At 35.4% G+C, this 23,281-nt stretch overlaps 1 protein-coding gene across 1 annotated transcript; it reads right to left on the bottom strand.

The window, feature by feature from the left end:
• Nucleotides 1–19,930: 19,930 nt before the first annotated feature.
• LOC141631669 (protein FAR1-RELATED SEQUENCE 7-like) lies at nucleotides 19,931–20,852 on the bottom strand. Its single transcript, XM_074444308.1, has 2 exons — nucleotides 20,336–20,852; nucleotides 19,931–19,965 (listed from the first exon to the last, which is right to left on the bottom strand). The coding sequence occupies exons 1-2, from the start codon at nucleotides 20,850–20,852 to the stop codon at nucleotides 19,931–19,933; spliced, it is 552 nt and encodes a 183-aa protein (XP_074300409.1).
• Nucleotides 20,853–23,281: the final 2,429 nt, after the last annotated feature.

Here is a 23,281-nt window from a genome sequence, read left to right on the forward strand (position 1 = left end):
TTTACGCATTTTACGATAGAATTTGGCGCATGATAATGCTTTTAAAACCCAATCAAGGTCTAGCTTTTGTTCATAATTTATAAGTGTGTACAAACTTACATTAATGATTTTTTTGTGGTAAACTCATAAACAAAAGAGGTTAATTATTTTATGCAATTTACTCTTTTATTTCATTTTATTGTACCTTGTAAGTGTAAAAATACACTTTCATCCATGATCCATCCCAAATTTATTCTACAGTAAAAATACGAATACAAAAATCCATATTTTATGTTAGTGTTTTATTCCGCATCTTTAACTCAAGGTCATTACATTGCTTGAGCACTCATTGAGTCATTGTCTTAAACTTGAATCTTGAGCACTCATTGTCGTGCTTGAATATCTTACGGGGATTGAGTAGTTAACAAACGTTGGAGACTCTAACATCGCTCGAAAGTCATTCTTAAATTTTAATTTGGACTATTTATAATCGTTTGAAAAAAAGATCACAATTATAATGGTGTGTTCACAATAATAGCCTCCGTAATGTTTAAGAATTAAGCGTGCGATTATATTGCTTATATTGAATAATAAATGAAAAGATATACGTGATTATGCATGAAAAGCTAATGGTCCTCATCTATATATTATATATAGAGAGAGTAAATATGCTTTATATGTTTATCATATACTCCCCCATCTTATCATTTGTTTATCTATTCTATTTTTGAGTGTCTCACTCAATCGTTACCTTTCTATTTGTGGGTTGCTTTTGATGAGCAATGAGATTATCCACGCTCAATTTGGTCACTTGTCATCTAATAATTGGCCCCTTTCCCTTTTCTGAATCTTTATGCCATAAGCAAAGGTAAATAGATGGTCGGAACAGAGACGGTATTATATACTCCCTCAATCTCAGTCAATAGTTTACATTTGACTTATTTTATGAGGGGAAAATAAAGCAAATTTAAATTATTCACTGAGACAGAGGGAGTACTAAACTATTATGGTTTAGAGGTTTTGTCGACGTTAATTAAATTGCTTCCAAAACAGATAAGAATCTCCTATATACAAAAGAAATTATTCTTTCTAATTCCAATACAATACATATTCCATAATTAAGATTACAATGTACTGTCAACATTACCTTTTTTAGCAATATTTTTATAGTAAAAAGCACTAACTCATATGACAAATATGTCTCATCGTTAATTTGAGTCCCATGGGGGGTCTTGTGTTATGATTAATATTAGAGTTAGAGTAACTCTTAAATAACTCTCAGCAATCTAAGAAGGATATATATTTTTTTTTTTTTAGAAAATTAGATAATGGGATGTTGTAGAAAATCATAGAGTCCATAATTAACATAATAGCCACAGTTAAAATACAAACACTTAAGTAAAAGCGTACAAATTTCCTGTAATAAGAATACCAATGGTGACAGATTAGATTTTGAATTAAAGCTTAAACAACGTAATCTCAACGAAAAAATCATACTAATATAAAAACACAAAAGAAATTGTAGTTTGGAGATTAACCCGATCTCGGTCCTCCTTTCGGTTGAAGCTCCTATAAATTGAACCTCGTATTTGAATCTTCATATTATGTCCTGCAATACTGACGAAGATTATTTAATATGCATACATCTTATAATCAAATAAAATAAAGGAGTATATTGATGTTTGAAGCTAAATAAACATAATTCATATCATATCATAAGGCCATGACAATACTCATACGTAATGTTCGAACCAAAAAAAAAATACTCATACAAAATTTGATTACTCTGATTAGTATTATTGTATGAACTCGTAATCGTGCTTCAAAAAAAAAAAATTAATCATCAATCAATGTAATACTATGAACAAATAAAAAAAGTTGCGTAGAAAAAAAATAGAAAGAAATTAAATGGTTTATGGTGAAGCATGAGCATTGAGTTGCATTGAGTATATATATATATATATATATATATATATATATATATATATATATATATATATATATATATATATATATATATATATATATATATATATATATATATATAGAGTCGAGTTGGTGAGTCCACAAATTTGGTTGAGTCCATAAGTCCTATTCCTAGCCAATCATTCTCATTTGTAACTTTACTACTTGATAAGTGTAACTTTAGTCATTTATTACTTTATGAGGGTATTTTTAACATTTTAAAGTCATTGTGTATATAAAATTTTGAATTTAGAAATTTGATTTATGTAATTTTAACAAAAGAATATGTAATTTTATTATTTTATGAGTGTAATTTTAGTCATTTAAGTTGTAACTTTAGTTGTAGGGTGGTTTTATGTATAAATTTGAATTTATATACTTTTATGAGGGTAACTTTACCCCTTTAAAGTGTAATTTTAGCCGTTAAAGATGTAACTTTAGTTGTATGATGTTTCTAAGAAAAAATTTGAATTTATAATTTTTATGAGTGTAACTTTAACCTTTTTAAGTGTAACTTTAGTCGTTGAAATTGTAACTTTAGTTCATGATGTTTCTTAAGTAAAAATTTAAATTTACAATTTTTACGGGTGTAACTTTACCTGCTTTTTAAGTGTAACTCTAGTTGTTGAAGTCGTAATTTTAGTCGTTAGAATCATAACTTTAGTCATATGGTGATTTATATGTAACAATTTGAATTAATATACATTAATATTGTAACTTTAGTCCTTTTAAATGTAACTTTTGTTTTTCAGGAATGTAACTTTAGCCATGAGTTGTTGGTTTAGCCAACAAAAGTATAATTTTATTGTCCTGCTAGTGTAACTATAGTCCTTGGATTTGTAACTTTAGTACTTAAATTTGTAACTTTAGTCCCGAAAATGTAACTTTATACTACTAACTTTCTTTCTCAGCCACCACCACCATCATCCTATCACCTCTTGTCCCAACCACTGCAGCACCACCACCACCTCCAAACCGCAACAACCAACAACCACCCAAGCCACTTATTATTTCAGATCTGAAAAAAAAAAAAAAAAAAAAAAAAAAAAGAAAGAATGACACGGCAGACCACAAGGCATCACAACCACCACATTCCTCCACGCGGCAGAAAAAAAAAAAAAAAAAAAAAAAACCTCGAAAAACCCAACACGGCACCACCATCAACATTCACAAAATATGACACCAACTCACCCATCAACAACCAACAACCAACAACCAACAACATTTTCTTTTTTTCAGATCTGAAAAAAAAAAAAAAAAAAGAAGAAAGAGAAGGGTGGTGGCAGAGGAGCGGTAAGGGTGGTGGCGGAGTAGGTCTGGTGGTCGCGTGAGCAGCAGGGGCGGCGGCGGTTGTTGTGTGCGTGAGAAAGAAGGGGCGGCGGTGGTGGTTGTGTGCGTGAGAGAGAAGGGGCGGCGGGTGGTGGTTGCAATTTAGAGAGAAGTGGGAGGAAAATGAAGAGAGAGAGAGAGGTGGTAGTGTTTGTGAGAATAATTAGGGTTTTTGTGCTTTTATAGGATGAGTTGTTTTTTTCTTTTAATCTTGGCCCTTCATTCTTTTGATCTAATGGCCTAGATTAGGACTTATGGACTCAACCAAAAAAGGTGGACTTACATGATCCCTTCTCTCTCTCTATATATATATATATATATATATATATATATATATATATATATATATATATATATATATATATATATATATATATATATATATATATATATATATATATAGAAATTGAATCATGTGAGGCACCCTCTTTAGGGTGAGGCGGCTGAACCATTTACTCACCATTGGATCTAATTATTACAAATGCACCTGATGTTGACACGTGTCCCCATATATACTCCCAACTAACGCACTTCCTCCCCATTTACTCACCATTTACATCTCACTTCCTCAACATTTACTCACCATTTATTTCTCTCTCTTCCTTTTCCGCCATTATCACATTACAAGCTCATCTATTCCGCCATTATCACCATTTCTCCGTCTTCGCCATTCACTCCGTCTTCGCCATTCGCCATTCACTCCGTCTTCGCCATTCGCCATTCGCTGAACTCCGTCTTCCGCCATTGAAGTCGATTTCTTCTTTTCTTCGTATGTTCCTTTCCGCCATTGAAGTCGATTACTCAGTTTTCTCTTATTTTTATATTTTCCTTCGACTTCGTTTGATTTTTATGCATTTCTTTTCTGCTCGATTATGTTCGCAATTTGATTTAAACTTTCTCTTATTTTTGTATTATGTTCGCAGGTTTTGATCTCTTTTTGAGCATAATCGAAGACAGTAGGAACACATAAAATCAATTGCAGTCGATTTCTCCGCTTTTTCGTATGTTTCTTTCTATTTCAAACTTGTGAAATCAGTAGCTTATTTTGTGAATCTAGGAGGTAAATTTGTGAAACCAGTAGCTTATTGTTATATTATCTTCAAACTTTGACTTAATGTTTGTCATCTGTTTGTTAAGATTTCGTTTACCTGCTTTTGTGAAACCTAGAACTTATTTTGTGAATCTAGAAGGTAAATTTGTGAAACCAGTAGCTTATTGTTATATTATCTTCAAACTTGGAGTTAATGTTTGTCATCTATTTGTTAAGATTTCGTTTACCTGCTTTTGTGAAACCTAGAACTTATTTTGTGAATCTAGGAGGTAAATTTGTGAAACCAGTAGCTTATTGTTATATTATCTTCAAACCAGTAAATTTGGCTGCGTGTTGCATTTTCTGCTGTTGTTGTTTCTCTGCGTGTTGTATTTTCTGTTGTTGTTCTCATTGAATAAGGTCTGAGATTATTCAAGGGTTTGCATAAATTACAGAGGTTTGCATAAATTACACTAGCTACTGTTTGTCTTCTGCTGTTGTTGCTTGAGTGTTAATTGAATAAGGTCTGCGATTACAAAGAAGCAGAGAAATAAATTAAGAATAAAAGAGCAAAATTGATGATTTTAACCACTTATAATGACCAAGTTTCACAAAACAAGATCTTATATTCACTGAATAAGGCCTGAGATTCACAAAACAGGGTTTGTAAATTCACCAAATAAAGGAATGAACAAAACAGATGATTTTAACCACTTATAATAACCAAGTTTCACAAAACAAGGTCCGAGATTCACTAAACAAGGTCTGAGATTCACCAAACAAGGTCTGAGAATCTAAACCTTTTTATTTTCCCGGTTTTTGTGCTTCCTAGATCTAATTTTGTGAGGAATTTGTGCTTACTAGGTCTGAGAATCTCCTTCACCTTTGTTTATTTTCCCAGCTTGTTAGTCCAACTACCTAGGAATTTGTGTTTTGTATTTTCACATTTGTTTTGTTTAACTAATATTTGTATTTCACTTGTTTCATAGACAAGTATGACACCTTGGTGCAATGGTTGTGTTGTTAATCTTCTTGACGAAGATCAAAAGTCATTTCGCGCACTTTATGTCACTGAAAACCAAACAGCTATGGATTTCTCTTTTTCGCCGTTAAAGGAAGTTATAATTCCTGGCCGTCACTATCAAGCATGTCATTTTGTTTTTAATAATCAAGATCTTATGGAAAAAGTCTTCTCAAAAATTAATCATAACGAAGATAAAGCAAATACGGCGCTCGTTTGTCGAAATTGGGCTCAACTATTTCTGATACATAAAAGTGCACCTGGGGTCACCTTGGCATATTGGCTTTCTGTAGACATAAATGATATGAATGGTGTTCGGACTATTCGTAGGGGTCCTAGAATAGTCTTTCAAACATGCAAATGTTTCATGACGGAGGATATGATTGCCAAATTCTTACTGCATTATAATCAAGCAAAAATTCCATCTCAGAGTACCCATCTCAATGCTCTTGATGATGCTGCACGCAGTGCAATTAATGAGTCATTGCATGTTTTAAAATCTACGCCGAGTGAAGAACGAGCTATAGCTATTGGCATTGGTGCTGACTTACTAGTCACTCGTAGAGATATATCTTTTCTTGACTTACCTCTGATGATGATGTATATATAGCCTAGAGTTGTCCCTTGTTTGTAATGTACTATCTGTGTAACTAGGGTTTTTCACTTTAAGGTTTTAACTTTACCCTTTTGTTATTTTGTATAATTTCGTAGTAGTGCCAACCTTCTGTATAATTACGTACGTCTTAGTTTAACATTTTGGATAACATAAATTATCATGTAATGTTGTACTTTTGTTTTAAATATTTGCATGGATCACTTTTCTATGTATAATGCAATGTTCTTTACTTCTGACTTTCTATTTAATTTTGTATTTGTTTTCTTACATATTCTTCCATGCACTTATAATGACCAACTTATTTTGTGACCTTATTTTGTGAATTGTGGATCTTCTTTTGTGAATCTTGCAACTTATTATGTGAATCCTGGAAATTATTTTGTGAATCCTGGAACTTATTTTGTGAACTTATTTTGTGAAGCTTAGTCCTTGTTTAGTGAATCTAAGACCTTTAAATTCAGTTAATTGAGTTAATTGACCATAGCTTGTTGACCATAGCTTATTGTTATAATGTAATGTTCTTTAACAACTTATACTGACCAAGTTTCACAAAACAAGCACTTAGATTCACTGAATAAGGTCTGAGATTCACAAAACAAGGTATGTGAATTCACCAAATAAAGGTATGAGCAAAATAGATGATTTTAACCACTTATAATGACCAAGTTTCATAAAACAAGCCCTTAGATTCACTGAATAAGGTATGAGATTCACAAAACAAGGTCTGTGAATTCACCAATTAAAGGTATGAGCAAAATAGATGATTTTAACCACTTATAATGACCAAGTTTCACAAAACAAGCCCTTAGATTCATTGAACAAGGTCCGAGATTCACAAAACAAGGTCTGAGAATGTAAACCTTACTGACCAAGTTTCTTTATTTTATGAACTTATTTCCCTTGCTTTGTGAATAATAGGCTTTACTGAGTTGTAGGAAGCAAGGCAAGCCAGGATGAAGCGACGTGCTGAGGACGTACTGAAGCTACTGAACCACTCTCTAAGCCACCTACAAAAAAGACAAGAATTTACAAAGACAGACTGCCTGTGTTGAGGACTCGGATGTCTCCTGCTGGGCTTTACCACTTTCTCAACAATAAGGAGAATCCACCATTTGATAAGCAGATTGAAGCTATACAAGAAATGGGATTTGGTTCTCTATTGCATCCTAAAACAGATGTTGTTCCGGGTCACTTTGCGTACTGGCTAGTTTCAAATTATGACCACTGTACAGGATCGTTGTGTGATGGGAAACTCCTTGTTTTAGAGGAAGATATCCATTTGTGCATGGGATTGCCAAAGGGTCCAAACATTGTGGAAGAAGCAAAAATTGGAGATAAGTGCCCTTCTTATGTGTCTCTTTTGGAGGAGTTTAGAAGTCAATACCAAGGTAGTTCCATTGACGTCAAACACATTATGGAAAAGCTCTCTACACAAAGAGATGGTGGAGATGATTTCAAACGCACTTTCATCATTTATATCTTCAATGCTTTTTTAGGCGGTGTTGTAGACAATCGGGCTAGTTTGAGACTTCTTAAAAGTTTGGTAAACACTGAGTTGATCTCCAAATTCAACTGGTGCAATTTCATCAAACGCAAATTGGCTGGCCAAGTTGAGTCTTGGCAAAAGGAGGAGTGGAAGACCAAAAAGCTGAAAGAAAATTGGTTTGGTGGACCTATTATGGTCTTGGTTTTCATTTATCTTGACCGATTTGTCTTCAAAGCACGCCTTGTTACTCGGCAGTTTCCAACGCTCTCAACTTGGACTAAAGAACCTATAACCAAGAGAGTTAAGCAGGAAGTGAATGACCAAAATTCAGACAAGAAAACTTTTGGCAGGGGTTCTATATAGCCTCCAATGGTCTTCAACCACCATATTGCACAGTTGTGTCCTCCTCCTCCAAAGATTGATCTCGGCCCGTCTTCCAAGTCAACAATTCAAGATAAAGCATCCGGTCAAGCCGAAAAAATACCGCTACACCGGGAATGAAGGCACTTTGGTGAGTTTGTCCATAAACTTGCGTTTTCCGCAAAGGCAATGGCTCAAGCTTTTGCGGACTTCAAATCACTTGTTAGTCAAGCTCCTCCAAACCGCCTTCAACAAGTGAAGAAACTAGTTCTGCTATAGATAGACGGTATAGCAGAAGGTTTTAAGTTATCTCAACAAGAGGATGATGCTGAAAATGTGAACGATGTGAATAATGAGGAAAAGGTGTCGGACATTGTGGATGAGAATATAGGTGAGAAAGTGGTTGACGATATTCATGAGAATGTGGAGAAAGGTGGGGAGAATGTGGAGAAAGCTGGGGATAATGTGGATAATTTTTATAGGTGGACTGAGGCTGATTTGTTGGCGGGATTGGATGCGATGGGTGAAGCTTTGCAACCAATAGCGCGACATCAATCACCACCACCAAATGCAGAATACCCATCCTTTAGGCTCCTAGTAGATGATGACCATTTGTTGTCTCAACCTGAGCCTGAGCCTGACACATATGCTGCTGTGTCATCCCTCCTTGTGGATGTCATCCCTCCTTTCACTGAGCCCACTTCTTTGGTAGGGAACACATCCTCTCACGTTGCTATGGATGATGTTCTTCCTGACAATGACGTCACTAAGCCTACAATTATTGAGATAACAGCTACTCCTCCTACTACTGTGGTACGGAAGACAACTCTTGATGTTATTTGCCTACCAGATACTCCACTTGTTTCAACAATCGATAAAACATCTGTCAGTAAATGATCTGTCAGTAATGTCTATATTCGTCGATCGCCACGTCATTTGGCAAAGTCGATTGCCCGTGTTCCTTGAAAAACCCCAACTATTGCTGCAATCCCATTTCCCTTATCTCCATTACCAATTGAAGAGGATGTTTCGGGTCGTGGTAAGAGGAGGGTTGTAGTTCCAGCTGAAGTTTTCCGATCGCCCTATTTGAAAAGAAATCTTAATGTTTTTAGGGATTTGAATCAAGCTGAGAAATAAGTATTAGATTTTATACTTGGCGAATCATATGATGAAACGGAGATTCTTTTCCAAAGTCAATGTCAGACTTTGACAAGGAGCCAGTTGAAGAGTGTGCCTGAAGGCGATCGGATATCATCTCATGTCATAGATGTGTATTGTGAGATCTTAAATAGTATTGAGATATTCAAATCCCGGATTTTTCCTTCTCGTTTATTTGTACCGTATAGAAATGAAAGTGTTAGTCTTATTACCCTGTACTTTATCCAATTCTCCAAGTCTATTTTACATGATGTTGACTTCTAATCGTTACTCATACTGATCTAATTTTTTTGTTCCCAGTGTCTCTCCAATGTTGATGTTTCTGCAGTTCAACTAGTAAGTCTTTGATTTTGGTCTGCTTATATTTCAACTTAAGTTCATTTTTGTCTTTTTTATTCACTGCATTTTTGTCTTTTTAATTCAGTTTACTTTTTGTCCTTTTTCAGGTTTGCGCTCCAATAGTCTCCGCCTCATGCCCACCTTTCTTGATTTGTATCGACCTCAGAACTAAAAGTAGCAAAGTGCAAATCATCCATCCTATGAAAGGCAGATCTGTTGATTATTCTTGTTTTATCCAACCTTTGGTACGTCTATTGTTTCCATTTTGCTTAGGAAAATGTGTGTTATTGTGATTCTACTAGGAAATGACTTTGTGAATGTATGACTTTATTTTGTGAAGCCTACACTTAAGGTTTGTGAATCTTATCACTTTAACTACTTATATTGACCAAGTTTCACAAAAACAAGCCCTAAGATTCACTGAACAAGGTCTGAGATTCACAAGATAAGGTCTGAAATTCACAAAATTAAGAGCAAAATAGATGATTTTAAACCACGACCAAGTTTCACAGAACAAGCCCTAAGATTCACTGAACAAGGCCTGAGATTCACAAGATAAGGTATGAGATTCACAAAATTAAGAGCAAAGTAGATGATTTTAAACCACGACCAAGTTTTCTAACAAGCCCTAAGATTCACCGAACAAGGTCCGAGATTCACAAGATAAGGTCTGAGATTCACAAAATTAAGAGCAAAATAGATGATTTTAAACCACGACCAAGTTTCACAGAACAAGCCCTAAGATTCACTGAACAAGGTCTGAGATTCACAAGATAAGGTCTGAGATTCACAAAATTAAGAGCAAAATAGATGATTTTAAATCACGACCAAGTTTCTGAGAACAAGCCCTAAGATTCACCGAACAAGGTTAAGAGATTCACAAGATAAGGTTTGAGATTCATAAAATTAAGAGCAAAATAGATGATTTTAAACCACGACCAAGTTTCACAGAACAAGCCCTAAGATTCACTGAACAAGGTCTGAGATTCACAAGATAATGTCTGAGATTCATAAAATTAAGAGCAAAATAGATGATTTTAAACCACGACCAAGTTTCACAGAACAAGCCCTAAGATTCACTGAACAAGGTCTGAGTAGATGATTTTCCTTTGTTTATACCTGTGCTAAGAAAGACTGATTTCTCTTTTGTTCATACAGAAAGAAAAGCTCATCCGGCTTCTTAAATCAAAGATGCCAGCACTGACAAGTATTTTGTGGACGCCCGAAGTGTTTATCCCAAAATAAAACTTAACTTCTGATGAAATAGATAATGGCATCTATTTATCGAACATATTGGAGAATTACAAAGGAAACAAAAGTGATTGTCCAATAACCATATATACTGTAAGATTACTTTTTCAACTCTATTTATACATTGATAAATATAAATTTTTATAAATTTGCAACACATTATTATTCCCCTTTTTCCATTTATAGGAAGCTCAGGTGAGGCGTTTTGCACTGAGGGTGCGCTATCAGATTATTACATGTGGTAAGAACGTATTAAGAGATAGAGTGAAAAAAGATGCACTAGAATGAAGTCGTGTACCGCTGTAAGAACCTTCTTCTTTTAATATTATCATATTTTTCTTGCAAAACATTTAGTACTTTAGTTGATTAAATAATGTTATATGTTCGTATTGTTCCAGTGACTCTCGACCACTTCCTTACAGTGACCAACAATTGTTGGATTATGTATGCAGATAAAAATCGGCACAAACTAAATTGTAATGATTTTGCTTTGATTTTACAATATAAAAGTTATATGATTCTGATTTGATTTTACAATATAAAAGTTATATTGTGAGAGATATTGACTAATTGTATTTCCTCATTATTTAAGTGACGCTATGGTATCCACTCCATGGATGGAAGTCACAAGACAGGCTTTACAGACCCTTGGACCACGTGGCTTTGTTATGGATCAGGTAAGTATCATTTTCCTTTCCTTTTTCTTTTCATGTTTCATTTTACTTTTTTTGTGAATCCTAGAACTTGTTTTGTGAATCCTAGAACTTATTTTGTGAATCCTGGAACTTGTTTTGTGAATCTTGGAACTTATTTTGTGAACTTATTTTGTGAATCCTGGAACTTGTTTTGTGAATCTTGGACCTTATTTTGTGAATCCTGGACCTTATTTTGTGAATCTTTGGAGACTTATTTTGTGAATCTTTTGCCTATGTTTTGTTAAATTTGATTTTGTAGGTGATTGATATGTTTGGAGTGAAGTCCACACTCGGTAGATCAGATCTCCTCTACTTGCCAACCACAGTATATGTGAGCTTCAAATCCTTTAGATGTTGATATTCAAGTATTTGCTTTCTTAATGTTTCTTCTCTCTGGTTTAATAAAATGGTCCTACTTTTGTCACATGCAGACCGTTCATGAAGTACGCAACCCAGCTATTTGGCGTCAATACCTGAAGTCTGATTACATTTCTTTTGATGGGAGCAATATCCAAAAGGTGAAAGATCCCTCTTCTACTATTTATGTTCTTTTTTATTTATTTTCGTTCATGTGTATTGTTAATTGGTTTGTCTATTGCATGTTTTTATCCCTATGTTTAACGATAAGTGTCGTCATTGGTGGGCTTGCGTTTGCGATTTAAAGCAAAAAGTAAATTTCATCCTCGACTCGAGCACCGATTTACATGCGGATCCTGATAACCACACAGCCCACGAGATTGTATGATTTTTTCCCAAAACTTTTTGGAGTATTTATCTTTAGTTTCTTAAAAATATATCCCTGTCATATTTTTATGTTATATTGGCTTTTTCATGTTCCAGTTGTACCAAGTTTCATCTGTTCTTTGTGGTGGTTCATCTACATTTGAACCTTTGCGGTTGATGTACATGAACCCAATTGAAAACCTTCAAGTCCCTCAACAAAAAACATGGTATGTAACCATGTATCTTCGTTTTTTAGGCTATATTATGAGATATATCGTACAAGTTTGAATGGTAGTATGGTACCTCTCTGACCAAAACCATGTACCCAATCCCATATTGCTGAAATGAATGGTTGAATAGTTGATCTTCACTTGAGATGTTTCTCTTTACTCATACATTTTTATTTATTTGTAGTTTTGATTGTGTAGTGTTTGTGCTGAAATGGTTGGATGCGTTGGACAATGAAAGTTTATGAACCAACAGTGAATATTTTGAGGTATAGATTTATGGGTTTTGCCTCCTACCTTGCCATTGCTACATATTAAATATATACTATCTTTGTATGAAAATCTCTTTTGCGAAATTGCACGACTATCGAAAGAAGATAATATTGGAACTTCTTAAATGAGATAAAAATACAAAAACGGTACACTTGCTTGACTTAAAATTAATGCAAAGTCCATTTGGTCATAACTTTGGTGAACATCTCTTAATTGTTACTTGTTTTTCATGGTATAGGTGTTTCATTGATGACATGACATTATTTTTGCAAGCAAATGATCTTTCTCCGATGGATATGTGTTCACTGGCGGACATCCCTTGCTTCAGCAGGCCTACTATATCTATCTTGTGTTGATGTACTCAGTATTCAAAATGGTGAAATTCGGCCATATGACCTTGTTTGTTTGTAATGGTACCATGAATTGATTAGTCTGTAGTCTTGTATTTGAGTAGTCGAGAATGTATTTAGTAGTCGAGAATGTAATGCTACAAGAAATTGTGAAACTTGGATTTGACCATAAGATGAGACGGGTGTACTTCGTATGACGGTCTTTTATTGAGAGACAAAGATGTTTAATGCAAGCCGCCTTCTCATTTGATTCGCATCTTTTTCTGTATTATGTACAATTACATGTTTAATGTCATCAACTAAAGGCTTTATTTCATTGGGGAACGATGTTGGATTCAGGCTAAATTGGGAAACGATGACATCGACTAAAGACTAAATTTTGATCAAAATCACAAAAATACTTAATGCTGGATTCAGGTCTAGGTTTCATAATTTTATGTTCCAGCTTCACAAGATAAGTTACAGGATTCACAACATTGAGAAAAAGAAACATCTTAAGTGAAGATCAACTATTCAAGACTTAGTTTCACAATTTCATGCTCCAGTTTCATGTATTCTTAAGTAAAGATCCACGTGGTCTCAATTTCGCAATTTCGCAATTTCAAATTTCACTTCAACTTCCATATTCAGTGCTCTCTCTTCAACTTCCATATTCACTAACTGCTCTCTCTTCAACTTCCATATTCACTAACTGCTCCAATTTCACATCCGTCTTCGCCATTATCTGCCATTATCATTGAGCTTTTCGTCTGCCATTAGCATTACCGTTTCTACTATCGCTATCATCCGCAAATTAGGTATTTTTCTATCTACTTTCTCAAGTTTCGATTCATCCTCCTTTTGTTTCGTTTTTTTCACCATAATTTTCAATCAACTTCTTTAATTCATCAAATTATTGTTTTTATTATGCAGGTTTTTGTTATTGAGGGTTTAGCGTTTTTGCCAGTTTTTGTTAATGAGGGTTTAGGGTTTTTTTAGTATATTTCGATTCTTTGCGTATGGTTTTGTGATTAATTTATCGTTCTTTGGATGCATGTTCTTTTCCAGTTTTTAAATGTTTTTGTTAGTGAGGGTTTAGGGTTTAGAGTTTTTGCCAGTTTTTGTTAGCTACATCTCATTTGCATTTCGTGAATCTAAGATCTAGTTGTGTGAATCTAGGACCTAATTGTGTGAATCTCAGACCCTGTTTTGTGAAACTGGAAGATAATATTGTTATACTTGTTAATAAGTGCATGAAATCACCTTATCTGTTTTTATTATCTTATCCTTCTATATTGCCAGTTTTTAAATGTATTGTTGGTTAAGTTTTCAGTAGCTACATCTCATTTGTATTTCGTGAATCTAGGACCTAGTTGTGTGAATCTAGGACCTAATTGTGTGAATCTCAGACCCTGTTTTGTGAAACTGGAAGATAATATTGTTATACTTGTTAATAAGTGCATGAAATCACCTTATCTATTTTTATTATCTTATCCTTCTATATTGCCAGTTTTTAAATGTATTGTTGGTTAAGTTTTCAGTAGCTACATCTCATTTGTATTTCATGAATCTAGGACCTAGTTGTGTGAATCTAGGACCTAATTGTGTGAATCTCAGGCCCTGTTTTGTGAAACTGGAAGATAATATTGTTATACTTGTTAATAAGTGCATGAAATCACCTTCTCTGTTGTCAACTTACTTAAAATGTTTACATTTCGGATTTTAGTTCTGATGTTATTTTGCCTTACATGGTGCATAATAGGAAGCAAGCTAAAATGAAGCGACCTGTTGAACCAGCTGCTGATTCTACTGAAGCACCTACTGAAGCTACTGAACAACTCTCTGAGCCACCTAAAAAAAAGACAAGAATTTACAAAGACAGACTGCCTGTGTTGAGGACTCGGATGTCTCCTGCTGGGCTTTACCACTTTCTCAACAATAAGGAGAATCCACCATCAGATAAGCAGATTGAAGCTATACAAGAAATGGGATTTGGTTCTCTATTGCATCTTGAAACAAATGTTGTTCCGGGTCACTTGGCGTACTGGCTAGTTTCAAATTACGACCCCTATACAGGATCGTTGTGTGATGGGAAACTCCTTGTTTTAGAGGAAGATATCCATCTGTCCATGGGATTGCCAATGGGTCCAAACATTGTCGAAGAAGCAAAAATTGGAGATAAGTGCCCTTCTTATGTGTCTCTTTTGGAGGAGTTCAGAAGTCAATACAAAGATAGTTCCATTGAGCTCAAACACATTATGGAAAAGTTCTCTACACAAAGAGATGGTGGAGATGATTTCAAACGCACTTTCATCATTTATATCTTCAATGCTCTTTTAGGCGGTGTTGTAGGCAATAGGGCAAGTTTGAGACTTCTTAAAAGTTTGGTAAACACTGAGTTAATCTCCGAATTCAACTGGTGCAATTTTATCAAACGTAAATTGGCTGACCAAGTTGAGTCTTGGCAAACGGAGGAGTGGAAGACCAAAAAGTTGAAAGAAAATTGGTTTGGTGGACCTATTATGGTCTTGGTTTTTATTTATATAGACCGATGTGTCTTCAAAGCACGCCTTGTTACCCGACAGTTTCCAACGCTCTCAACTTGGACTAAAGAAGCTATATCCCAGAGAATTAAGCAGGAAGTGAATGACAAAAATTCGGACAATAAAACTTTCGGCAAGGGTTCTCTTGAGCCTCTATTGGTCATCACTCAGCATAAGGCACATGCACTTTTGCCTACTATTGAGTTTAGAGTCTTCAAAGCCATCGAGCGCACCTTTGCCTACTATTGAGTTTAGGTAGTCTTCAAAGCGAACAAGTGAACAACAACATTCTGAAGATGAAGAACCTTCTGATCCTCCTATTGAGTTTATTAATAAACTTGCGCTTTCCGCAAATGTTGATCCTCTTCTACCTAATAATTTAGGTAGTACTACTGAGTTTGTTAATAAACTTGCAGTTTCCGCAAAGGTTATGGCTCAATCTTTCATGGAGTACAAATCTCTTGCTAGCCAAGCTCTGAGCAAACTACCTTCCTCAGCAACAGTTTCTAAACTAGTTGCAGCTGTAGATGGTATTGCAGATGGTTTTAGGTTATCTCAAGAAGACAATAATGAGGAGGGTAATGTACAGGAGAGTGTGGAGGGTAATAGTGGGGATAATCTAGCTGAATTGTTGGAGGCATTGGACGTGATGGGTGAAGCTTTGCAACCAATACAGTCACGTCGTTCACCACCAAAACCAGAATGCCAAATCATACAACTTGGTGAACCTTCAACATCTTATATTCAAGCTGATGAACAACCTGATCATCTTTTATCTCCCTCTCATAATACTGCTACTAATGATTTCCCTCCCGTTAGTGATGATGCCTCTCCCGTCAATGATAAACAACCTGACCATTCTGAGCCCACAGTGGTAGCGGATAATCATCATAATCAAGAATGGTGGGTTAAGCACAATAGGAGGAGAACAAGTGAAATAGATATGCAAACAAGTTCCAGTGCTATTGATGATGTCCCTTCCGTCAATGAGCCCACTCACGCCACTGTGACTGTTCTAGCTACTCCTTCTACTCCTACTCCTCCTCCTCCTCCTCCTCCTCCTCCTCCTCCTCCTCCTCCTCCTCCTCCTCCTCCTCCTCCTCCTCCTGTTGTAGGGAACAGTGATCCTCCTTCCTCACCATCTGCCAGTACAGAGTTGAGGGCGTGCGATCAAATTATTACATGTTCTGAGAACAGTGTGCCCACTCAGCCCACCGTTACTGTTCTAGCTACTACTGCAACTTCTACTCCTCCTCCTGTGGTAGGGAACAATGATCCTCCTTCTACACCAATTGTTTCCGGCCTCGATAAACCATCTGCCAGTAAGGAGTTGAGGGCGTGCAATCAAGAGAACATATCCAGAGAAATAGTACAAAATGATGCACTAGAATGGCCTCGATACACTGACAATGAATTGGTGCATTTTGTTCGAAAGAAATCACAGAAAAATAAACAGTAATGTCATATTTTTGCTTTGATTTTTTGATTTTTTTTATTGTAATAAATATATCTACTAATTGAATTTTATCAATAATGAAGTGACGTTATGGTATCCACTCCGTGGATGGAAGTCACAAGAGAAGCTTTGAATAGCCTTGGACCGAAAGGCCTTATTATGGATGAGGTAAGTAACCCCTGAGTATTATTTTCCTTTTCCTCCCCATGTTGTCATTTTGTTCACGTCACTCGATGTGTATGTTTCCTAACAAATTTAATTTTGTAGGTCATTGATGTATTTGGAATTAAATGCACATTCAGTAGAAGAAATTTACTCTACTTGCCAACAACAATATTTGTCAGTCTCAAATCCTTTATATGTTGATATTCAAGTATTTTGCGTTCTTAAAGTTGCTTTGTTTCTAAAATTGCCTTCTTGTGACTTGTAGAGTCTTCATCGAGAAAACAACCCCGAAATTTGGGGTGCACACATAAAGGACCGTTACACTCCACTTGCTGGTAGCCATATCGACAAGGTCAGATATTTGTGAATCCTGGACCTTATTTCGTGAATCCTGAAACTTGTTTTGTGAATCCTGTACCTTATTTTGTGAACTTATTTTGTGAATCCTGAACCTTATTTTGTTAATCCTGGACCTTATTTTGTGAATCTTGAAGCTTTTTTTTTTAACTTGTTTTGTGAATCTTGGAGCTTATTTTGTGAATCTTGGTACTTAGTTTGTGAACTTATTTGTGAATCCTGGACCTTATTTTGTAAACTTATTTTGTGAATCCTGGACCTTATTTTGTGAATCTTGGAGATTATTTTGTGAACTTATTTCTGATTCCTGGAACATAATTCGTGAATCCCGGACCTTGTTTTGTGAATCCCGGACCTTATTTTGTGAACTCCTTGACCTTAGTTTGTGACCTTGTTTTGTGAATCCCTGACCTTGTTTTGTGAATCCTTTACCTTGTTTTGTGAATCCTTGACCTTATTTTGTGAATCCTGGACCTTATTTTGTGAACTTATTTTGTGAATCCTGGACCTTATTTTGTGAATCTTGGAGATTATTTTGTGAACTTATTTGTGAATTCTGGAATATAATTCGTGAATCCTGGACCTTGTTTTGTGAATCCTGGACCTTATTTTGTGAACTCCTTGACCTTAGTTTGTGACCTTGTTTTGTGAATCCTTGACCTTGTTTTGTGAATCCTGGACCTTGTTTTGTGAATCCTTGACCCGATTTTGTGAATCCTGAACATTTACTATCTCAGGTTTTTATCCATTTCCATAGTAACACAGAGCCGCAACATTAGTGAGCTTGTGTTTGTGATATAAAGCAGGGAAAAAATTTCATCCTTGACTCATGCGTGGCTGTTAATGTGGATCCTGACAACAAGCATGCCAAAGAGATTGTATGAATTTGTTTTTTCCAAAATATTGTTATTACCTTTTCTTTTAAAAGTATACTCCAAAATATATTTTGATCTTGTTATTGCCTTTTCTTTTTCAGGTACATCATGTTTCAACTATTTTGCCAGAGTCATATAAATCTTTGGAGTTCATGCACACGAACGAATTTGTCAATCTCAAAGTCCCTCAACAAACAACAAGGTATGTAAGCATGTATCTTTTTCCTTTTGTTAACAGATCAATAGTTATTATTTTGAGCTTGTTGATTTTAAACCATTTACTGTTTTTTTTGTCTAGTTATGATTGTGGAGTTTTTCTGTTGAAGTGGTTGAGTGCCTTGGACGATGATAGTTTATGGACCAAAAGTGAATATTTTCAGGTAAGTTCATTAGTATACGAAAATAAAGGCTTATCTTGTGAATCTCAGACATTGTTCAGTGAATCTCAGAGCTTTTTTTGTGAAACTTGGTCATTATAAGTGGTTTAAAATCAACAAGGACTGAGATTCACTGAACAAGCTCGGAGATTCACTGAATAAGGTTTGAGAATCACAAAACAAGTTTTGATATTCACCAAATAAAGATAGGTTTGTTGTCTATATACTTCATTAATATATGTTGCTCTTGGCAGAAATTGACACAATATCGAAAATCGATCATATTGGAACTACTTAGATGGGATAAAAATACTAAAAAGGTACACTTCATTGTCTTAAAAATGATGTGAAGTTCATTTCTTCATAACTTTGGCAAATATTTCGTAAATAAGTCGATTGTACTTGTTTTTTGTTGTATAGGTGTTTAATTAAAGAAAACAATTGTCCGTGAAGTCATAATATGCAAAAGTGGGTCGAGGCTCCTGTAAAGATTGTTGCCTTCATAAACTCTTGTAAAGATATTTTGATAGTTGTAAAGTCGTAATAATTTTTCAGGGTCACTTATGTGACTTATGTAGCTAATTTGACAGGGTCACTTATGTGACTTATCTTTACAAGAGTTGAGCAAAAATGGTTCGAGGCAAGATATTTCAACTCTTGTAAATATATTTGATAGTTGTAAAGATTGTTGCCTTCATCAACTCTTGTAAAGATATTTTGATAGTTATAAAGTAGATGATTTTAAACCACGACCAAGTTTGACATTGACATTGTCAATGAGTTGAGCAAAAGGTCCGAGATTCACAAGACAAGGTCTGAGATTCACAAAATTAAGGCAAAATAGATTATTTTAAACCATGACCAAGTTTCACAGAACAAGCCCTAAGATTCACTGAACAAGGTCTGAGATTCACAATATAAGGTCTGAGAGCAAGTTTCACAGAACAAGCCCTAAGATTCACTGAACAAGGTCTGAGATTCACAAGATAAGGTCTGAGATTTACAAAATTAAAAGCAAAATAGATGATTTTAAACCACGACCAAGTTTCACAGAACAAGCCCTAAGATTCACTGAACAAGGTCTGAGATTCACAAGATTCACTGAACAAGGTCTGAAATGATAAAAACGCTTGATGCTAGATTCAGAACCAAGTTTCACAATTCTACGTTCCATTTTCATAAAATAAGGTTCAGGATTCACAGGAATCACAACGTTGACAAAAATAAAACGAGCTTAAAACTTGTCTTCTTCAATCGTCATCTCTATTCTCATTACATCATTCTTCATTCTCGACCTCTTCATCTTCTTCCGATGTGTCTCCCTATGTGAAGAATCAAACCTTTATTAGATACTTTTTTTTTCGAAAAAAAAAGAATTAGTAGACAATAATAGTTGCGTTTTCAAGCAACACTAAAATGGAAAGACAAGAGTAGAATTATACATACTTGATTCTCAGGAGGATGCTCTGCAAACTCATTTGGACAATTTCTTTTATCGTGGTGTGACATGTGTTTACACTTAGCACACAACCTTTTTGGTGTTTTTGCCTTCATAATTGCCTTATTTTTGCTGCTCACCATCCTTTTACCACTACCTTTGTTTTTAGAGACTTTAGGTGGTAAGATCTTGATTTCTTTTGGAGCCTTGCAGTTGAGAAGGGCCTCCAATTCTTGTTCTTTGGTCAAAGGCTTTGGGTTTGGCTCCAACTTCTCTCGGAATTCGTTTATTAGCTTGACAAACTCTCTCATATCTGACTCTTCTTCTTTTCTTTTGAGCATACCAACAGTTGCGTAAATCTGAGACCACACCCGAGACATTCCAAACTTACTATTACAAGTAAGATCATTGTTTTCCAGTAGATTTCCATTTAAATCATAAACCGGGTTTCTGAGTGCATTCTTACTCCACCTACGCAAAATGTATTTCTCAGGAATTTCCTTAAAGTTTCCCGAGCAAATCCAAATGATGTGGTTGCATAAGATACCTTTCCTTTCAAACAATTTACATGCACAACGGACATCCATTGTTCTCCGATTGTACTCAACTGCATATCTCTTTCGCTTGTTCACGTCCTCAACAATTGAAACTTCAAAGTTACTTACTGGATCTGGTGGGGTGTATCCACAAACACTACACGCATTTACCGAAAATTTAACCTCCTCTTGGAAAACAAAGAACACTTTATGTGTATAGACCTTCACTGCATGGGCCTCCCAGTTTGACCCGAATAGGGTTTCAGGCATTGAGTTGTGGCTCTGTGCTTCAAGAAGCTTTAGATTGTGCCTTTGTTGGTCCATGACACTCTCAAATCTCATCCAAAATTCTACAAGAGTCCCATATTTATTTTCAAATCTCTTGAAGAAGCTATTCGAACTCTTTGATCTTTGTGTGGTTTTTAAAATGTTGCCCATCGGCACATTCTTGAAATAAGCGGGTATCCACTGATCTCGTTCCGCAAACTTGTCAGTCAACCATTTATTCTCTTATAACAAAAACTCTCTAATGACTTTAGCCCACTTCTCTTCAAATTCCTTAGGCTCCAAGTCCTTGCTCCAGACAACATTGTTCAGACGACTTAAGAAATCAGTCTCTTTGCAAATTGTGCTCCTAACCTTGTCTGTTACTTTCTTCATAATGTGCCACATGCAAAAGCGATGTATTGATTTTTTGAACACGGCTGCAAGTCACAAAATCCACATTATCTATTGTCAGAGATATTTTGTCACAAATCAAGCTCTAAGATTCACAAAACAAGGTCTCAGATTCACAAGATAAGAGAAATGACAATATAGGCAATTTCAACAACTTATGACCAAGTTTAAGAATATTAGCTTTGTGTGTCACATAACAAGCCCAAAGATTCACTGAACAAGGTATGAGATTCACAAGATAAGGTCTGAGATTCACAAAATTAAGAGCAAAATAGATGATTTTAAACCACGACCAAGTTTCACATAACAAGCCCTGAGATTCACTGAACAAGGTCTGAGATTCACAAGATAACGTCTGAGATTCACAAAATTAAGAGGAAAATAGATGATTTTAAATCACGATCAAGTTTCACATAACAAGCCCTAAGATTCACTGAACAAGGTCTGACATTCACAAGATAAGGTCTGAGATTCACAAAATTAAGAGACTGATAGATGATTTTAAACCACGACCAAGTTTCACATAACAAGCCCAAAGATTCACTGAACAAGGTGTGAGATTCACAAGATAAGGTTTGAGATTCACAAAATTAAGAGTAAAATAGATGATTTTAAACCACGACCAAGTTTCACATAACAAGCCCAAAGATTCACTGAACAAGGTCTGAGATTCAAAAGATAAGGTCTGAGATTCTCAAGATAAGGTCTCAGATTCACAAAATAAGAGAAATAACAAAATAGGCAATTTCAACAACTTATGACCAAGTTTAAGAATATTAGCTTTATGTTTTACAAATCAAGATCTAACTTTCACAAAACACGCTCTATGATTCACAAAATAAACTTCAAGATTCACCAAATAAATAACCAGTTTCACAAAAGTAAGATATTCCAAACACACTGAGGCGCATTTATTATTCCGGCATCTTGGTCACTGATGATGTAATTGGGTTCTTTGCCACCCATTGCTTTCAGGAACTGCTGGAATGACCAAATAAACGAGTCATCGTCTTCATGATCTAAAAGCACTCATCCAAATGTTATTGACTTTTTGTGATTGTCAATGCCAGTGAAAGGTGCAAATTTCATGTTATATTTGTTCGTTCCATAGGTTGGATCGAATGAAATAGCATCACCAAACAATGCGTAACATCTGATGGAATCCGCATTTGTCCAAAAAATTCTTGTCAAGGCACTGTCAGCATCTGTTTCATATGAAAATACCAACCCTTTTGTTTCTCGGAGGGTTTCTAAACAAGAGATAAACATATGTCCATCCTTGCCACTAAGTAGACACTTTACTTCCCTTTCGAAATTCTTGAACTGCGTAAGGGTAGCTCCAACATTTTCGAAACCCTCTGCTTGTTCCTTGCATAATTTGTATGTTAAACTAGCCCCGACATTCAATCTCAAATTTTGGATAATCAATTGCTTATGATATTCGTTCAGTTGATTTATATTAAGAGCAAGTTTCTCAAATTCCCTATTTTTGACAAAGCGCCATCTTTGGGTGATTGTGACCTCACGGAATTGTTCAATCTTGTACATCTTTTCATGGTACATGAATTTTATCATTGCTTCACAACCCCACCTTTTAATTTTAGTTATTCTTGTACCACTTTGCTTATTGGAACTCTCAGCTTCACCTGCATCTACAACTCCACCCTTTTTCGTACTGGTTTTAGCAGTTTTTGTTTTTCTATTTGCACTTATTGCCCCAGCTTTTGTTTTGTCACCCGTTTCAACAGGTGTTGTTTTTGCATCAGCTTTGAGAGGACGATTTTTCCTGTTATTAAAACCTTGACGATGACAAACCATGCATTTTGTTCGAATAGTACCATCTTTAAACCTCTTAGTTGAAGACTTCCTTGCTTCAAACCCACAAGCAATAGCATAAATTTTATAGAACAATATTGCTGACTCTAAGTCCACAAATGTTTTGCTAAGCACGGGTGTAAACTTCTCTTCAATCCTACTTATCCATTGCTCAGTGCCACCCGGTGTGTAAGTTACCAAAGTAGTAGGTGTGGAAATAGTTGGCATTGTAGGGGTTGTTAAGACACCAGTAGAACCCT

The sequence above is a fragment of the Silene latifolia genome, chromosome Y (genome assembly GCF_048544455.1).
Source record: "Silene latifolia isolate original U9 population chromosome Y, ASM4854445v1, whole genome shotgun sequence".
In the NCBI taxonomy this organism is placed as follows: domain Eukaryota; kingdom Viridiplantae; phylum Streptophyta; class Magnoliopsida; order Caryophyllales; family Caryophyllaceae; genus Silene; species Silene latifolia.